The sequence below is a fragment of the Ursus americanus genome, chromosome 11 (assembly GCF_024610735.1).
Source record: "Ursus americanus isolate L20-20 chromosome 11, mUrsAme1.1.p, whole genome shotgun sequence".
Classification (NCBI taxonomy): domain Eukaryota; kingdom Metazoa; phylum Chordata; class Mammalia; order Carnivora; family Ursidae; genus Ursus; species Ursus americanus.
The window spans coordinates 64,678,413-64,695,563 of record NC_142137.1 but is presented as its reverse complement, the minus strand read 5'-3'; the positions used below and the strand labels follow the sequence as shown (position 1 = coordinate 64,695,563).

The following is a 17,151-nucleotide window of genomic DNA, read 5'->3' as shown; positions in this document are numbered from 1 at the left end:
ATAAAGTACATGAGGATAATTTAATAAAACGAGCTTTCTTTTCTTATGAAATCTTTGAAGAAGAGAATCATTAGACAGAGACTTGCCTTGTATTCACCCAGGTCATGAGGCATGTCAGCCCGCTGATGTGCCTTTGGCAAGAAGTCCTTAATTAGAAATTCCTCGAGAGCTGCTCCCAGTAGGTGCTTCCTAAGACAAAAAGACAAAATAATTTAGCAGGGAAGCCCTTACTAAGGATACAGCATCCGGGCTCAGGTGAATGAAAGAAATCATTTGCTGACAGCAAAAGAGCAAAGCTGTCACAATGGGGTGCTGGATTTTGAATGAGAGTCTCTCCATCATATTAGTAGTAAGTATCATTTTTGTTATTCAAGTTTAAATATATATATTAAACAGTCTTTGATTTTTAAGATAATTTGTATAGGAATGCTAAATAGCTTGAAGTATTACTTTGGTAAAAGACTAAAACTTGTTAGAAAACATTCAGTAGGTATATTTAATTTACCCTTACAGAATCATGTAAAGTTGTTTTTCGATTGAGTTCATTTTTAATTATTTTTAAAGTCAAGTAGTTTGTTTTTGCATAATGTATGAATGTTTCTCTAAATCAAATGGAGTCTTTGAATTAGACTATGAAATTGGAAATTTTCTAGAGTACTTTCTGAGTTGTTTTTAAAGATTTCCTCCTTTTGCCATCATTGATTTAAAACACTAGAGCGATGTTGATTAGGAAGGTTTTGTACTTTTCATTAAATTCCTTAAAGTATACCCATATGTGTTTAAAATCTTTTTTATAAAGTTAACGATTTATTAACATTGTAATCACTGTTAAAAACTAATCTATCAGAAATAAGTATAGAGTAAGTCTGATTAATATTGAGAAGCTCTTCATTTCACTTTAAAAGAAGAACCCCAAGTGATTTTGAACAGAAGAAAAGATTGAAGATAGTATTGATTGGTCTCTTTTCATTCAACACTAGCTCTCATGGCTGGGAGTGAATTTATATCTGTTTATCGACACATTCTGTTGGTATGAAGAGGAAGAGTCTTTCCTTTACACGCGAGTTATTCTGGGTGTAAGTAGAGTTGGTGATTACACATTATCATTTCGGAAAACATTCTATTTTCCCCAGCTTCCTCACTCTCATGGCATCTCTCTCCCGTGTCTTTATATATGGACAGTCAACGCTGGCTTGGGCGCGAGCGTCTGCAGTGTGCCTGAATTTTAACTGCATGCTAATTCTGTTACCAATCAGTCGAAACCTTATTTCATTCGTGAGAGGGACAAGTACCGTAAGTACTATAATATTTGAAATAATTCCAGTTGTTATAATGTCCTAATATAAGTGCCATGGAAGACAAAGATGTACTTTACTGTGAAATTCCTAATAATCCTGTCTGAATTGAAGTTTGTTTCTTTGTAAGAGAGAACACAGTGGCTACAACTAAAAGTCAGAAATCAGTACATCTGGTGTGACTTTTGCCCTTGCTGCTCTCTCCCTGCATGACATTGGAGTCATTGCTCAGCCTTTCCCGGATGCGTTTGCTCTGTCGGAAAAACATGGCTGATAAAATTGACCTGACTCGCAAAGATGGAAGTATTATAACAGTTTGAACTGTTACCATTTCTAATTGGAAGGAGACAAATAACCAGTTGAGCGAAATGCCACTAAGGACACATCTTTCCGAGCTCTCAGCCCAGGAATGCACAATCACGGCGCACAGATTTCAGTATGTAGACTTTAACCCCTACCAGACAGAACGGGACATTTCCGAATTATATTGACTTCACTGTGTTGGGTACTGTGTTTCCTGCTGTACAGAATAATGAGAACGTCAATAACCCTAACTAGATGAAATAATTTATTATACAATCATCATAATTTTATGATTGTTTAGATGTAGATGAATACAGTGCCTTTTTTGTGTTATAAGGAATAATTTAGGGACTACTTAAAGCATATCCATGAGGATGACTGTTTCCATCTTCATTTCCTAAACCAGTTGAGGCATGGATATTAGCAGGTTTATTCTAGAATTTGGATTTATAGTCAGGGAACTATACTACCTCATTCACTTTTATTGAGTTGAAATTTCAGCAAAGCCAGTAATCACCATTTGGTTTTGCCTCTTGGACTAATTAATGGCCACTAATATCTGTGCCCCATCGCTCCACCTTCAGGACTCTAGATAGAGGCAGAGCCTGAGTCCTGCTCTCTCAGCTCTCGGGATGCGGTCATCGCTGTGATTTTTCCCCAAACAAGACTTTTATTTTCTGTTACTCCAGTGCTGCAGAGGACCGTGGAGAAGGCAATTAGACAAAAATCTCAAATTCCACAAACTGGTCGCCTATGGGATAGCTGTTAACGCAAGTAAGTGCTTCTTATTCATCACCCAGTGCAATTTTACAAAACCTAATGTTTAACTTGATAGTTCTGTTTTAGTTCCCCTTCTGCCAAAGGCTCACCCTTAAGTAAATCTTTGTCTCCATTTGACCGCATAAACCTTATGTAAATGGATTTTTAAATTTCTAAGTTAGACTCATGCAGTCTTCCCTACCAAGCCTCCAGTTTGTCAGGGAAAAGTGTATGAAGCTCCATTGTCATTTGTGAATAATTAAGCTTGTTGAGAAGACAACTATAAATATCTACTTGCAAAATGAATACTGTGCTATTCGATATAATTCACATTGGAAATAAAACTGACCTATACTCAAAATCTCATTCACAGTCATAGGAAAATGGTAGCATAGGCAGTAAAAGAAAAAAGAAAAGGAAGATCAGGTGAACAGGTGTCTGAATCGTGTTGAGCTAGTGGATATAAAAGGACCTTGAAAAGATATGAAGCTTTAGAGCATATAAAGTATTATTGTTATTTCTTGAATAAGAAGACAAGAGAATTCAAGAGAATACAATAAAAATTAGCATCCATGGCCAAGGTTAAACTGATGAGGAAGGAAAGAAGCTGAGCAATAACCACCCCGCTTGTTGTTTTGTTGGACAACAAATACACGGAAATGAAAGGCTATCTGCACAATAAAGAGTTATGGTTCAGGACTGTTTCCCTCAAACTAATTTAACTATAAAATGTTTTCCTCATTTGTTTTTATCCTCTCATGCATAAAAAAACAGCAGAGTAAAAAGAACACTCAAAACAAATGTGGATTTAATTAAGCAACGAGACATGACAGACAGTGCCCAAGTGCCAATTAACACAACTTCGGGTGTGCAGGGAGACGTGGGGAGATTTCCCCATCGATTGTCCTCATTGCCAGATTAAACCAACCCAGGAAATGTTTGCAAAAGGTCTTCGTAGTTTGTTAAGAAATAAGGGTAAAAAGACATCATATCGTAGAGAAAACCAGCCAAGGGATGAAGGGCAAAGAACAACCTAATGCATCTTTATGTCCAAGGCCAACTTAAGGCTGAGTCCACAGAGGTGCCAAAAACCTTTGATGTATGAGTTGAACGCATGAAGGAATGAAGACTTAGGGAACCAGATTTCAGCTCAGATATGGAAGTCTTCCAGAACTTCAAAATTATCTAAAATTGGAAGGAGGATCCCTGAGAATACAGGGTTCCTGGTGGTAGGTGGTGTCAGAGTGGAGTCCAGACTGCTCCTTGGAAGGCTCTTCAGAGAAGGAATTCAAGGATTCTCTAGGTTTCCTTTAAAATCTTAAGAGTCTTTAATTCCTGCATTTAAAGAACGGATAAAATACGGTAACATGGCAGGGAGGATATTATCACTATGCAATAGGTTTAAGGCAGAACTATACTCTAAGAGAAAGAGAGAAGGAACCAAAAAACACACAGCATCAAAACACATCAGAAAAGGAAGCAAAAAAAAAAAAAAGGAAAACATGTTATGCAATAATTTTGTCCTTAAACCTTTGGGTATGTATATTTCTTTCTGTGTAATCATATATCAATAGGAGAAATGCATCAGTGACTTGTATTGAGTGTCCCCTATGTGCGAGATACCCTAAGAGACGCTATATCCTGAAAGTAGTGTAGGCAGTACTGTTTTCAGAATGACAGCAGTTGACTAGAACCAGGAGACCAAATTATTTTATTCCCCTGCTTCTGATTGGTACTGTGATGTCAGATAAGTGGTTTTTTTTGGTTTTTTTTTTTTTTTTTTTTTTTTTTACGCCTTTTCCCCTATGGAATTAAAAGAACAAGAATACAATCTACCCATCTCTAGGTGTGCAGACTAGTTGTCAGGATGTCTCTTGGAAACCACAGACTACAAGGTCATCCACTTGCCACTATTGCTAAGAGAATCACCTCTAAGTTTAGCATGGCCGGTGGTCTCTGTTCAGTGAACGCTGCCCCCTCCTCCGCTCTTATTTCTCTCCGTACCCCCTTTCTCCTTCCCCTGGCAATGCCCAGCCACTGAGTCCCTGAGTAGTCTGTGTCTTTGCTCCTGTTATCCCCTTTGGGTTAAATGCTCTTCCTCTCCTTCCTCAGTGGATAAGACATTGCCATATCCATGAGTCCTTGCCTGGCCTGCCTCCCCCTGACCCCCCAGGTCTGGGCTGTCAGCCTAGCGGCCTCGGCCTCAGTCACACCTCCTACTGCAGAGCAAAATTTCTCCGGACTCCGATCACTTCAGGGGCTGAGATGTGCCTTACCTGGCTTGGCTTGGCTTTCCCGGCCCCGGCACGTAACAGGTGCTCAACAAATTTGGTCAAACCTGAGGATGAGCAGGAAGTTAGCCCCCTGGCAAAAGGGATTGGGGGAATTTGTGGAAAGGTACAAGATGGTGCAGGAGTTGTTCAGAGACGCCAGCAGCAGCTGGCGGAGGCGGGTGGGGGGGGTGGTTAGGAAACAAAGGGTGTGGGCAGGGAAGAGATTCAAAATGATGCTGGTCGTCCAAGATAAATTCACATTGTTGTAACAAGAGGAAGCAGGATGCTCTTTCTCCCTCCTTCCCTCACAAATCCCTGGAGAGAATCAAATATCCCCTCGGGGGGCCTCTTCAGCTGAACCCTCACTGCTCTACAGGGCTCCCCAACATCCCTGGGCTCCCCCTCACAGGGTCAGACTGCTTCTGAAAGCAAAGCCCTCGTCCCCCACCACCATGGCAACCAGCAGCACCGGCTGTTTCCATTCCCGGCAGAGGCAGGAGGGTGGGGAGAGAGCTCTCCGCTTCTCCCAAACCCTGACATAGCAATTATTACATTTCACACTAACTAAGAAATGCGGCTGGCAACTGCGCTTTTAGAAGAAAAAAATGCTAAGCCCTGGTTTCATAGATATCTCTTTGCTTTTCACATTTTGTCCTTCTGGTGTATTCTCTTGGGAGCCGCTGAAAATGTCTCCGTGCTTATTTTATTAGCATCGCCCATTATGCTGCTTTTCAAACAGCCGACTGGCTTAATAGAGGTGTGGAACCTTGGGAGAAGGGCATCCACATCGAAGTTTGCGTGCCAGCCCCTAATTTCTCATCCGTTCCTCTGTAAGTTGAACTGCAGGCTTTAATTGGTCAAATCATTAAAGGATGTAATTAGAGCCTGGTGGAAGTAGGCTGGGGAGGAGGGGCGAGACAAACAATGGTATCTATAATCAAGGGCATCACCGAAAACGCAGTGACAGGAACTCTTCTTCTGGCTTCCTGCCTTCCCGCTTGCCTGCCTATGATAAGAGCTGCTGGAGCATTCTTCAACCACTCATAAATCATTTTCAGGGACCTATAACCCCCGTGGTATAAAAATCCCTGTTTCACAGCCCCTTCGTTCTTATGAATGTGGATCTTTCTGGACTCTGTGGTCCACAGTGGACCTTAAAGACCCTCCAACTGAATAGTAGTACCGTGAGCCGGAGCTTCCTTCAAAGGGGGCCGTGAATAGGGACCCAGGCAGCTTACATCCGCTCGGCTCCAGGGGTGTAACAATAACCCATGCCCAGCTCCTGATGTGCTGCTCAGATTAGTTTACAAACCTCAATAAACAAAAGAGGTTGAGAGGAGCGAGCTCAGAAGAAGGGTACGGAATAGAAAGACTTGGAGACCCCAAGGAAGAGAACAGCCCCAGAGGCCCAAGTTCTTCAGGACCAGATCCCTAAAGAATTCCTACTAATCCAGTTAGGATTAAGGAGGCTGTCTCGCCTGTCCAGTCCAGCAAAATTGAATGTGATTTACAAATGAGTGGCGTGCACAGGGTGCCGTAGTCAACATGCATTTCTGCAGAAATCAGACCGCAAACTTAAAAGTTTGGGGGCCAGCCTTTGGCTGTAGATACACAGCCAGGATTTGTCCCTGGGTCCTTATTTCTGAAGGCTGCTTAATTAGGAGGTGACTAACTCCAAAATGACTGTTATCACTGACAGGCAGGCAGAGAGATAGCAAGAACTGACCGCCCTTCCAAGATTCTCCCTCAATTATGCTTCCTTTGATCTCCCGAAAAATAAAAAGAAGGAAAGAAAGAAGGAAAAGAAACTTTCTCAGGGCAACTGGCTCTAATTGTAGCCTTTATGATTTTTTTGTTCACTCTTCAATAAAAGCTCCTTATTTGAACTCAGAAGTTCACACACCAATTAAATGTGCATTGTGGTTTGTCCAAGACTGCTGCTCTCTTTTAACTGCAAAAGTACTTTGGTGAGAAAATAGGATTGTGGAAAGACCCAGTTATAGCAACTTTTAGCCTGGTGTTTGGGTAGATTCTGGAAATGTGTATCTCGGGCTCTTCCGTGGGCTGGGCAGAAAGTCCTCAGGGGCGTCAGGAAGAACGCACCTGCGTAACTGATGGCGTGGGATTTGCCACAAAACTCAAAAAGCCCGTTTAAGCCAGTGTTGCTTTTGACAACATTGAAACATGCGTTCCGTGTTTGCATCACCTTCCCATTGGACTACAGATCCCTTTGGATGATAAATGTCCCCAGTTAACTTCGACAGAGATGCAGGAGCCAGACAGCTGGAGGGGGGCCAAGATATCACCTAGTTTCATTCAGCCCACCCATTTTACAGATAAGAAAGTGGGCTGAAAGGAATGAAGTAACTGAGAGATATCCTTCTCAGTGTCCTTCTGGCTACATTCTAATAACAGCTCTAGTAGCATGATAGGACTCTGATGAGTAAGAGAGAAGAAAGTCAAACCATATCACTGTTTGATCACATACTTGAAGAAAGTGGCACTGTCAACATAGATAGCATGGCTATTCATAGCCAAATAACTGAAGCGGGGCGCCTGGCTGGCTCCGTCGGTTGAGCTTCTGACTCTTGGTTTTGGCTCAGCTCATGCTCTCATGGGTCATGAGATCGAGCCCCATGTCTGGCTCTCTGCTCAGTAGGGAGTCAGCTTGAGATTCTCTCTCCATCTGCTTCTCTCTCTCTCTATCAACTAAATAAATAAATCTTTAAAAATAATAAAAAAATAACTGAAGTGTGTAAATGGAAGAACAGAACACATAATGTCTGAAAAACAGCAAAATCAGTATCTCCCTGGGAATCGATCAAGTCCCAGCAGCCGTGGAGTTGGTGGGTGGGATACCTTTAGTTCAAAGCCAAGATCACAATGAAATTAGAGTCAGACATCAGAGGAAATGAAACATTTAGACAAACCAAATGGCACAAGTAGTTTTCCTTCTGAGAATTCCTGAGATAAATAAGATATGCTACTTGTTATCTTCTACCTATAAAAAAAGAAAACAAAATGGAGGCCTTTTGAGCAAAGGAGCATTTCAGACATGAATTTTAAAGTACATGGGGGAAAAAAAAGAAAGCTGGAAAGAGTAGTTTTCAACATATTCCCACAGGAGCCACCTCGTAAAAAGCATCTTGGGTTTTCTTACACTACTTCATTAGTTTCTTCAGCTCTATTATGGGAGACCTGGCAATAAGAATAAATAAATAGTTCAATATCTTTGCTCATTCAATAAATGTACTTAAATCTAGCTTAACAGTGTCAAATTCTCATGTGGAAATCAATCTAATAGAAAATAGACTGTGATCAACAACTCCTTACACAGGAGGAGAATGCTATGGAATGCAGACTATAAAAGACAGGGAATCTATCCTGTACTTCCTTTCTGGCTGTCACAGGTGGATTATGGAATTGGAAATGTTGTCGCTTAATTTGGCTTGAAGTTCAGTATCTACTTCTGTAAAATGGGAATAACTCTGCTCTGTCTGGTGTGCTTTAGTCCATGGAGGAGAACTGAGGAGAGCCAGAGGCAGAGGGGCAAGGGTAAAGGGCAGAGAGTAAAAGGAGAGTCCTGCAACGAGGACCCCAAAGGTTGCAATTGGTCTTAGGAGCTATTTATCAAGTGAGCCATTCTAAAGCCACAGGAAAAAATTGGTTTTCAGTAAAGTATAACAATTATCAATCAGTGAAAAGAAGCAATATAACTTAAAGGTCAAAAATGGGGCTCTGGATTCAGGCAAACAGAGTTTATCCCACCTTTGCCATTAATGGACTACAAGCACTAGAACTTTTTGAATACTCGTCTGTCAAATGGCAATAAGACTAATACTGAGGATTAAGTGAGATAATATGCCCAAAGCATTTATAATGATGTTTGGAGTATAGTAAGTATTCCATATCTGTTACCTATGAGAAATATGACCTGATTTTTTTTAAAAAACTTTAAGATAGTTATCAGAAAACAGCAATTAGGAATACTGCTGAAAATGTCTGTGTTCAATTTAGCAAATAGTTTCCATTTTATATATAGCATATTGGAAGAGATAGCTACTAGACAAACTTTTCTAGCTTTGTAGATGCTGAGACTAAACAAGACAGCCCCTTCCTAGACATGGCCACATTTACTGACAAATAGAACGTAAGGAAGAAATACAATGACTTTTTGGTGCTCCTCGCACCACACCCATAAGGAGACGGTCAACACCATGGACTCAGAAATATCATCGTGCTTTGCCTTCTCAGGTGAACTTCAACCAAAAGCATATTCGAATTGATTTCTAACTTGAAGGCTGCATGAAATGTGCAAAAAAAAAAAATGTATCAGCAGGGAAAACACTACTCCAACAAGGTTGCATCTACAGATAACCTCCTGACCCTTTCTCTCTTTCTGTAAGCTCATTGTCACTCAGCAAATTCTTATTAAATACCTACTGGTAGTAAGCAATGTGCCAAGTGTTGAGGTTACAAGATGAATAAGTCTTGAGGCATGAGAGTCCATCGGGCAGCATAGATGTAAGTAAATGCTCATAACAATAACGTCTGGGAAATGTTTTAATTAAATCATTGCTCTATCATTGGCATCACTGGTGCCTGTGGAATTGAAGGACACTTGATAGAAAACAACTTTTGAGTTGGGTCTTAAAGCATGAGAACAACTTTGCAGGGCGGAAAAGGGAATGGCTCTGATCAGAAACTCAGGGGACAGAGAGTAAAGCTAAATAATGGTATTTCTAAATAAATCTGCCATCAGGACCACAGGGACCAAAATGCCACCAATAGTCTCAGAAGTTGCTGCTGTTCCTTTTTCCTTCACTCCCCACACCTCAACCCACAATGTGCAGCCATGGAGAATTCCAGAACTTGCCTACAACGTGTAGAGACTGTACAATAGTAGTAGCCACTGCTGTTTTTCATGGTGGGGGTCGGGGGGAGGTATCAACTGCGAAGTTATTTACACCCTGGGTAATGAATTCTCATTTCACACTTGAATCTGATCCCAGTGGCTGGTATCAACGGGTCACCCGACAGGGCTTTCATTTGCAGGAAAAGCATCAGGAGGCGGTGCTTGTCTGGATGTTGTGACTGCTGGTTTCCCCACAGATTTAACGAGACAGGAAAGAGTGGCATTGGGCACAGGCTCCTCGGGCTAAATTATGCTGTGTTCCTGAGCTTGTCTCTTCATTTAGAAATTAGACAATACCAACTCTCAGAATTAGAAAGCTGAGTTTTCGTCTTAAGAATATACGGAGAGGATTAGGTCTATAAATACTAACTTATTTCGATCCTCTAGGAATAACACATGCAAAGATATTGTGTATGTGTGTATATGTAGGAGTGACTATACATATACACTGAAATATATAAAGGAAGAATAGAAAATATAATGTCTGAAAGAAAACAAAAACTCTTCCCTGGCATCTATCATAAGTGTCCTATGCACAGATGTCCATGTATATGATACACAGTACTCTAGAATAATGCCCTGTGACTACTTGGAAAGCATATTACATAAGATATAAAATTGGGAATCTATATACATATATATAAAACAGAATGTGTTCTATGTATTCTCTATATATGTGTGTGTGTGTGTGTGTGTGTGTGTATATATATATATGTATATATATATATATGTTGTGATAGCCTAATACCTATTCCACTTGCAGAATGAGCATATGTTTATAATTAAACTACGGAAAAATTGAGATTTCCTTTATTTCTTCATATAATTAAAATGGATGGGGTGAATCACAGCGTACCTTTAGAACTATTCAATCCACTCCATTCAAGACACTATGAAAGATGCACAAGGAAATCGCTGTTTGGAGAGCACAAAAACCAGAACAGAGAAACTTGATCATAGAGACATTGTGTTTCTGAGTAGCACAAAGGAAGGAATCCACATGGCGCATGTCTGATGTCACCTCCTCCGCCGTAGCCATCCACGTCGTCGCCCATTTCTGGAACCTACAGCGCTACCACTGGAGCCAGTCAGCCCACGCAGAGGGACTTCCGGCTGCGCTTTCCAAACTTGGCAACGCCCCAAATGAGAGCTACCTCAACCCCATCCGGACCTTCTACACAGTGAGTCCTTGCATGCTACCTGGTTTCTCATCTGAAAAGTCCTTCCTTTTCCCATTGCTTTATCAGGAGAGCTGTGTTTCAAAAGCTATTAATAAACGAGCTGAAGAGACGTTTCTGCCAAATGTTAACATCAATTTCACCCTTTTTTTAAAAAAGCTATTTTTCATAAATGTTGCTAAGAGGTTATGAGCAAGAAGAAAAACTGATGCCACTTAATTAGTTTATAGCAAAACATAATAAATATACCTAAACAAGAAATGCAGTAACCCGTTAAAACCCTGATATTTTAAATTTTAAAGCAGCTTATGATTAGATTTTTTGTTGTTGATGCTGGAATCATAAAGAATGTGAAGTGCCATCTACATCCAGAGATTATAAATTGGATGTCTTCATTTTCAACTTGCAAATTGTTTTTGGATCTCTTCTCCTGTGTCATATTTTGGCACACATGTGCCTGACTGATTTGCCAAATCAGATACTGGGCAGAGTAGCTAATTTCATAATCAGACCTGCATGGCTAGTGACATCATTAATGCTAATTACCTGTGTGCACCGAGCGGCAGCACATGCGGGAAACAAAAAGAAAACCAACCATGTAGCTCCAGAAATCCACCTGCAGAGATGAAGACATTCCTCTCTCATCGTCCACCTCCCACCCCTTTTGTCCTGGTTGATCAAAATACTGGCTCATGTACTACTCCACTGGAATAGGCATCCAGTATGTTGAACAGGCTAAAAAAAAATGGTATTGCTCAAGAGGAATCCAAGCCACGGAAATGTCTCGGCCACGCTGTGAGCCACCTCTTCCGTGACTCTTTTGCCTATGCAGCCTTATTTGAAGAAGCAAAATTCAGAGTCTCTTGTTGGGGAAATTCTTCCATGGCATGTCCCTAATTATCCTAGGATGATAATTAGGCCAGTATCAGGCCATGAATGAAGTAGAGCTACATTTTCTCAGCAGACAACAATCAGAAGCACAAGCTTCAAAAGTCAAAACCACAGATGCCATAAGCCTGTGGGAAGGCCTTCGGGGTCGCTCGTTTGAGCCACAGTATTTATCCTGGCACCTACTGGCCTTAACTCTTTTCCCCACTAAGGTTCTGGAAAACTCGTTGTTACAGACAACCAAGAATAAGGCTCAATATTTTGAAAAGACCATACAATGAATAGTATTTATTGTAAGTACTTTGAAAGCAATTTAACAAGATAATTAAGTTACTCCCAACATAGTTTTCTCAAAATTTTAGAAGCAATACACTATGTAAGTGCTGATTAAGTTCAAGAAACCCTCTACTTTAGGGCATTTGGAGAAAGATCGATAATACAAATTGGTACATTTGGAGAAAGTATCCATAACATGAAGCGTACATTATATTTTTAAAGAGATGCAGTGGGGTTATTTTAGAGGATACATGGCTGCTCAAACCAGTCTATAAAAATATGTTGCAAGAAAAGGGAAGTGGGGATTTGCTTTAATAAGCAGAGAAGGATGGTTTGAAATTAGCACATCCTGTGATACGAATGGATTTCTAAAATGCCTGAGTACACTTGCAAAAAAATATCTTTTAAATGTTTTAGACATACCCCTTTCAATTTTATTTCAACTATTTGCTCTATGAAGAAAAAAAATAAACAAGAAGAAGTCCCTGTCCAAATTACCTTGAGATCTCAAAGCACCCCAAATTCATGAGATTTTACTGACAAAAGATACAGTGTGAGTTTATTGAGCTCACGGTCGCCTCAATGATAGTAACACAACGTATGAATACTAATGACTTGGCAAGAGTATGGAAAACTCACAGTAAATACAAAGTACCTTGCGATTCATATTCTAAAAGGCTCTTTAACCATCCCTTGCACTCACAGGTCGGAATGCACAGGTCTTTTGGCAGTGTCTACCAGATAAGAATAGCTGTATCTTTATTGATCACCTAGGATTTACAAAGCCTTATTCCAAGCCTCCTGAGGTGGCATGAAAGAAATGCAAGTCATGGTCCTTCCAATTAAAAAGCAAGAGCAAGGAATAACTACCAAGAGAACAGAATGTGCAGCTGCTTTATTAGAAATGTCCCTGAGGGATCTCTCCAAAAAAAGTGTTTATTAATGTTAACATGCAATTAAGCACGGCAATCCACATTTTTATTTCATTGTTATTTTATTTTATTTAAATCCAAACTTGAGACTTGGATTTATTTTGCAATGTTTTATCTTAAAATGCATTTTCATATATTGTCTTCATTTCAATTCAACGTAATAACTTTGACAGGAAGGTTGCTTTATACTGATGGAAAACATGTCAATGATTCAATGGCGTTTGATGAAATTGGAGCAAAGCAAACATTTGCCATCAAATGGGGCAAGGGATGGACAAGGAAGCTCCCTTCTTGAGTCATATGGGGACCCCCTTTTGAGGTTAATATGCTCCTGATGAGAACATTCTGAATTACCCCCTGCTTGGACTCTCGAGTATTGACCCTAAAATGGAAAAGTAGAACTAAGGTATCAATGTCATGGTGCTTGCTTTGTTTAGAACACCGTCACCGAATTGCTAAAGACAATCGCAGGTGTTACCGGCTTGATCATCGCTCTGGCTTTGATCTTGATCATGACCTCTTCCACCGAGTTCATCAGACAGGTCTCCTATGAGCTGTTCTGGTACACCCACCATGTGTTCGTCATCTTCTTTATCAGTCTGGCTATCCATGGGGCCGGGTAAGTCCATAGTGTGTTCGGAGTGTAGGAATTTATGTGTGTGAACCCCGAAATCATCTTAGAAAGCCCTTCGGATGGAGGAACATGACGGGCAACACAAAAGGACACATAGAATGTATGGAAAAGAACATTCACTGGGGCAAACGCCTTTTTTTAGTAACTGAAAATAAGCAACATAGATGGTGAAGTAATGTCTTTTTCTTGCTAACTCTGTAGGGGAGTCTTGACATGTTTATAAGATGCAGAAATTTTAAAGAATGCTGGAAAACAATAGAGCTGTCTTTCGTTCAGAACATATTTCTGCAATCCAAATTATGTGGGATTAGTCAGGATATATATTTTGGACACCCAGATGTCAGTTGTGCTTAACCCAAACCACCCACTGGGAAACCCGGTGTGGGGAGGGAACAGTGTGCCAGATGACAGTCAGAACTAGACTCTGCCATGAGTCATCAGGGTGGCCATGAGCAAGTCCTTTAAATTCTCTGGAGCTCAGTTTCCCCATCTGACTTCTAGGATTCCTTCTTGCCCAAACATCCCGTACAACGCCATTCTGGCATTCAACACCTGCCCGACACTATTAATCTCTGCATTAGGAACCTAGAGTGGCGGCTCAGATACAATGTCTTCAGATCTTTAAATTGTCTCAAATGACTCTGGACCAACTAACCAGTTGATGTCTAGTCACTAGTTTGTCCCACATTAATTATTTCATAAACTGATGCCTTTTTCTCCATCTCACGATTTTCAGAGCACATTCGTGTGCATGACTCAACAACAGTGCTGTCCAATAAAAAGGGTGATGTTATCCCTATTTCGTAAGGAGGAAACAGGTCCAGGGGGTTAAGTGATTCATTCCAGGTCCCAGGACAAATAAATGCCGGAGTCAGATGTAGGGCGCCCATCTTCAGACAAGCCAGGCTTTTCTGGTAACAAGGCCTGCAGAACAGCTCCTTACTGGCTCCCAGGAACCATGCCTCCACACCTGCAGGAACGAGCACCAGCACATCCCCTCTCTTGCAGCTTTTTCTCCCACCATGGCAGCTGCTGAGCCTGGAGGGGGCTCTGCTTCCGCCCTGACTCAGAAGAGTCCGGCCACAGGCCACAGAGACTGCGGGGCCTGGCCAGGTACACAGGACAGGGTACGGCTCACGCCGGGCCGTAGGGCAGCTCTGCGTGACTTGCCCTCCTGCGCCCTTCCTCCCCACACTAACGGCTCCCTCCAGCTCAGCCCTCCGCTTCCTGAAGGAGGTCATTTCTGCTGCTGCCACGGCCCAGGCCCGAGAGCTCCCCACCATCCACCAACTCATTCGACCTGCAGACATTGTAGAAGGAAGCATTGCCCTCCACCCAGGGCATATTTTACCCGAAAAAACTGCCAGTCCCCTATCCTTAGAATCCTAGTCAATCAGTGTTCCTATTTATGCTGCTGCCTGGCTAACGGCTTTCTAGTCTTTAAAATGGGCAGCTGACTCTTCTGATGCTTCATCCCTCACGCTGACTCTGTATTTCGGGGAACAGGACAGATAGTCCCAAAGTGCTCCACCCCAAAGACTGCCAGTCCTCCCTTTCTCTGTTTATTCTTCTCCTGATGCTGGGGCATTAACCCCTGTGGCATTTTTGAGAGGCTCTTCCTAATCCACATGGGTCTAGAACTCCTCATCACAAAAATCGTGCACGCGTCCCCCCGGATCCTGCCTCCCTGCATTCACTCGAGAGGATTTCAATGGGCCAGTGTTGCGTTGGAGATATTTTTTAATATCCAAATAACATTTCATAAGATGAAATATTTTAGTCATTTTAACTTAGTTGAAAGGCTTATTTTGGGATAAGGGCTTCATTTAATCTTCTCAGCTTGAAGTATTCCACAGCTACTGTTTACAGCAAAAAGTAATTTGCAAATTCTATACAAAATGCCAAGGAAAGGAGGATTATTGGAATGTGTTAAAGCCCACTAATCTTTCTATTATGGGATAGCGTAGATGAAGACATAACATTTTTTAGTTTTTAAAAAGATACTGCCTTTGCGAAATGTTCTGAGGTTTAGATAATATAGAGAATGTTCCCTAGAGCTTGAGAATGATGGTGTTAAAATCTGCAGAATCTTTTCCTCTGGTTCCTCTCTGGTCTTCACCCTCCCCATGTCTGGGCATCAGTTGCTCATGGAGATTCACAGATAGTTGTGCTCACCCAACTCAAGGGGGGGGGGGGTTGGATGCCTTCCACAACACAGACCGGAACAGGGGCCAAAATGTCCGTTCTCCAAGCCGAGGTCCGAGGTCCCCAGGGGCACTGCCGCTCCCCCGTCCGGTGCCCAACGAGGCAAAGGGGGACATGTTACTCCACAGGCTACCCAGGACGTGAGCCCATGTGACGCTCAGGTTTCTCAGTCTGCGAGTGCCACGTTTCTCAAAAATAAGCCAATATATTTTATTCACAAACACCTAGGAACTGAGCAACTCCCGGATTACATGACCTCAATTCTTAGGTTTCGCAGCCTGGTGCACCAGTGGGTAAACCGAGGAACTTATACCGGAGCAACTTGTCAAAGTCAGTCAGCACTGCTTTTGTGACAAATATAACCTAGCAGGATTACAGGACTCTTGATCCAGTGCTCCATTCACGAAGGCAGGCTTCCTTTTCTCCCTCAAATTCATCAGGTAGTCCTCAAGACATGCTTCCCACGACCTATTTTGACCCTGTCAAACACTAGGCCTGCTAGTGGTCGCTGGGGAAAAAATATCATTATTCAGGGCACTTCTTCTGACTCCTTCATTTGAAAACTTCTAGGTGCTCAGAAACAAACCAAAAAGGGTAGAAGTTAAATAAATCTGTGAAAGACCCAAATAGTACAAAGTTAGCCAATTAGCCCGAATCAGCAATCAGGACGAAATGTAACCTAATTAAATTCAACAGTCTACAAAAGGATGTGTTCAAACAATTTCCCTTCATTATGAATTCTCTAATAGACACACTTTCAATTTCACACAGGATACCGCAGAGGGGCCCTTCTTTTCTGGGATCTTCAAAGTTACTTGAAGCTTCTTAAATTCCTATTTTTAAAGGTGCTGAGAGAAATGAATGACAGCCCGAGTTTCAAGACAGTTGAAGTGTTATTCCAGAGCCCACTGTGGAATGTATATCTGTGGTATTACCAGACTGCACAAAATCAATTTTAAATGTTTAGGTTTTGTTTTGTTTTGTCTTGTTTTAATGGCAAGTCGGATTGTTCGAGGCCAAACTCCCGAGAGTCAACGGCTGCACAACGTCACCTTCTGTAGAGACCACTATGCTCAATGGCAGCAGGTGGCCCAGTGCCCCAGGCCTCAATTTTCTGGCAAGGAGCCTTCGGTAAGAGTGAACCCAAGAGCTGTTATAAAGATAGCTGTCTCTGTAGTTCAAAGAACTAGAGCTTCATATGCTTGAGAAAAAGAACAGCCCATATCACCACTAGACAAAGCCAACTCTTTATTTTAAAGTGTGCTAATGGAGAAATCTAGTTATGGATCATTTTAAAAGAGGTTTACTGCCAAAAGTATTCTATCCATTTTGAAAAGTGCTCTTGCACTCACGTTTAAACGTGGATGTCTGTCATGGCGGAAGGCCCAGCCCCGCAAGCGGAAGGCCCAGCCCCGCAAGCGCTGTCATGGTGGAAGGCCCAGCCCCGCAAGCCATGTCTCTGGCTTGCCACCTCGGCTCAGCAGGCTCAGCTC

At 41.8% G+C, this 17,151-nt stretch overlaps 1 protein-coding gene across 1 annotated transcript in view; it reads left to right on the top strand.

Annotated features, from left to right (window-relative positions):
* The first annotated feature begins 304 nt into the window (after window positions 1–304).
* The window catches only part of NOX3 (NADPH oxidase 3), a 56,329-nt gene continuing 39,482 nt past the window's right edge, over window positions 305–17,151 (top strand). Inside the window, exons 1-7 of the mRNA XM_045805280.2 lie at window positions 305–349; window positions 981–1,076; window positions 1,183–1,293; window positions 2,288–2,372; window positions 10,581–10,726; window positions 13,257–13,438; window positions 16,660–16,789. Of these exons, the coding sequence (XP_045661236.2) occupies window positions 305–349; window positions 981–1,076; window positions 1,183–1,293; window positions 2,288–2,372; window positions 10,581–10,726; window positions 13,257–13,438; window positions 16,660–16,789 (795 nt within the window). The remainder of the gene's footprint in view (window positions 350–980; window positions 1,077–1,182; window positions 1,294–2,287; window positions 2,373–10,580; window positions 10,727–13,256; window positions 13,439–16,659; window positions 16,790–17,151) is intronic.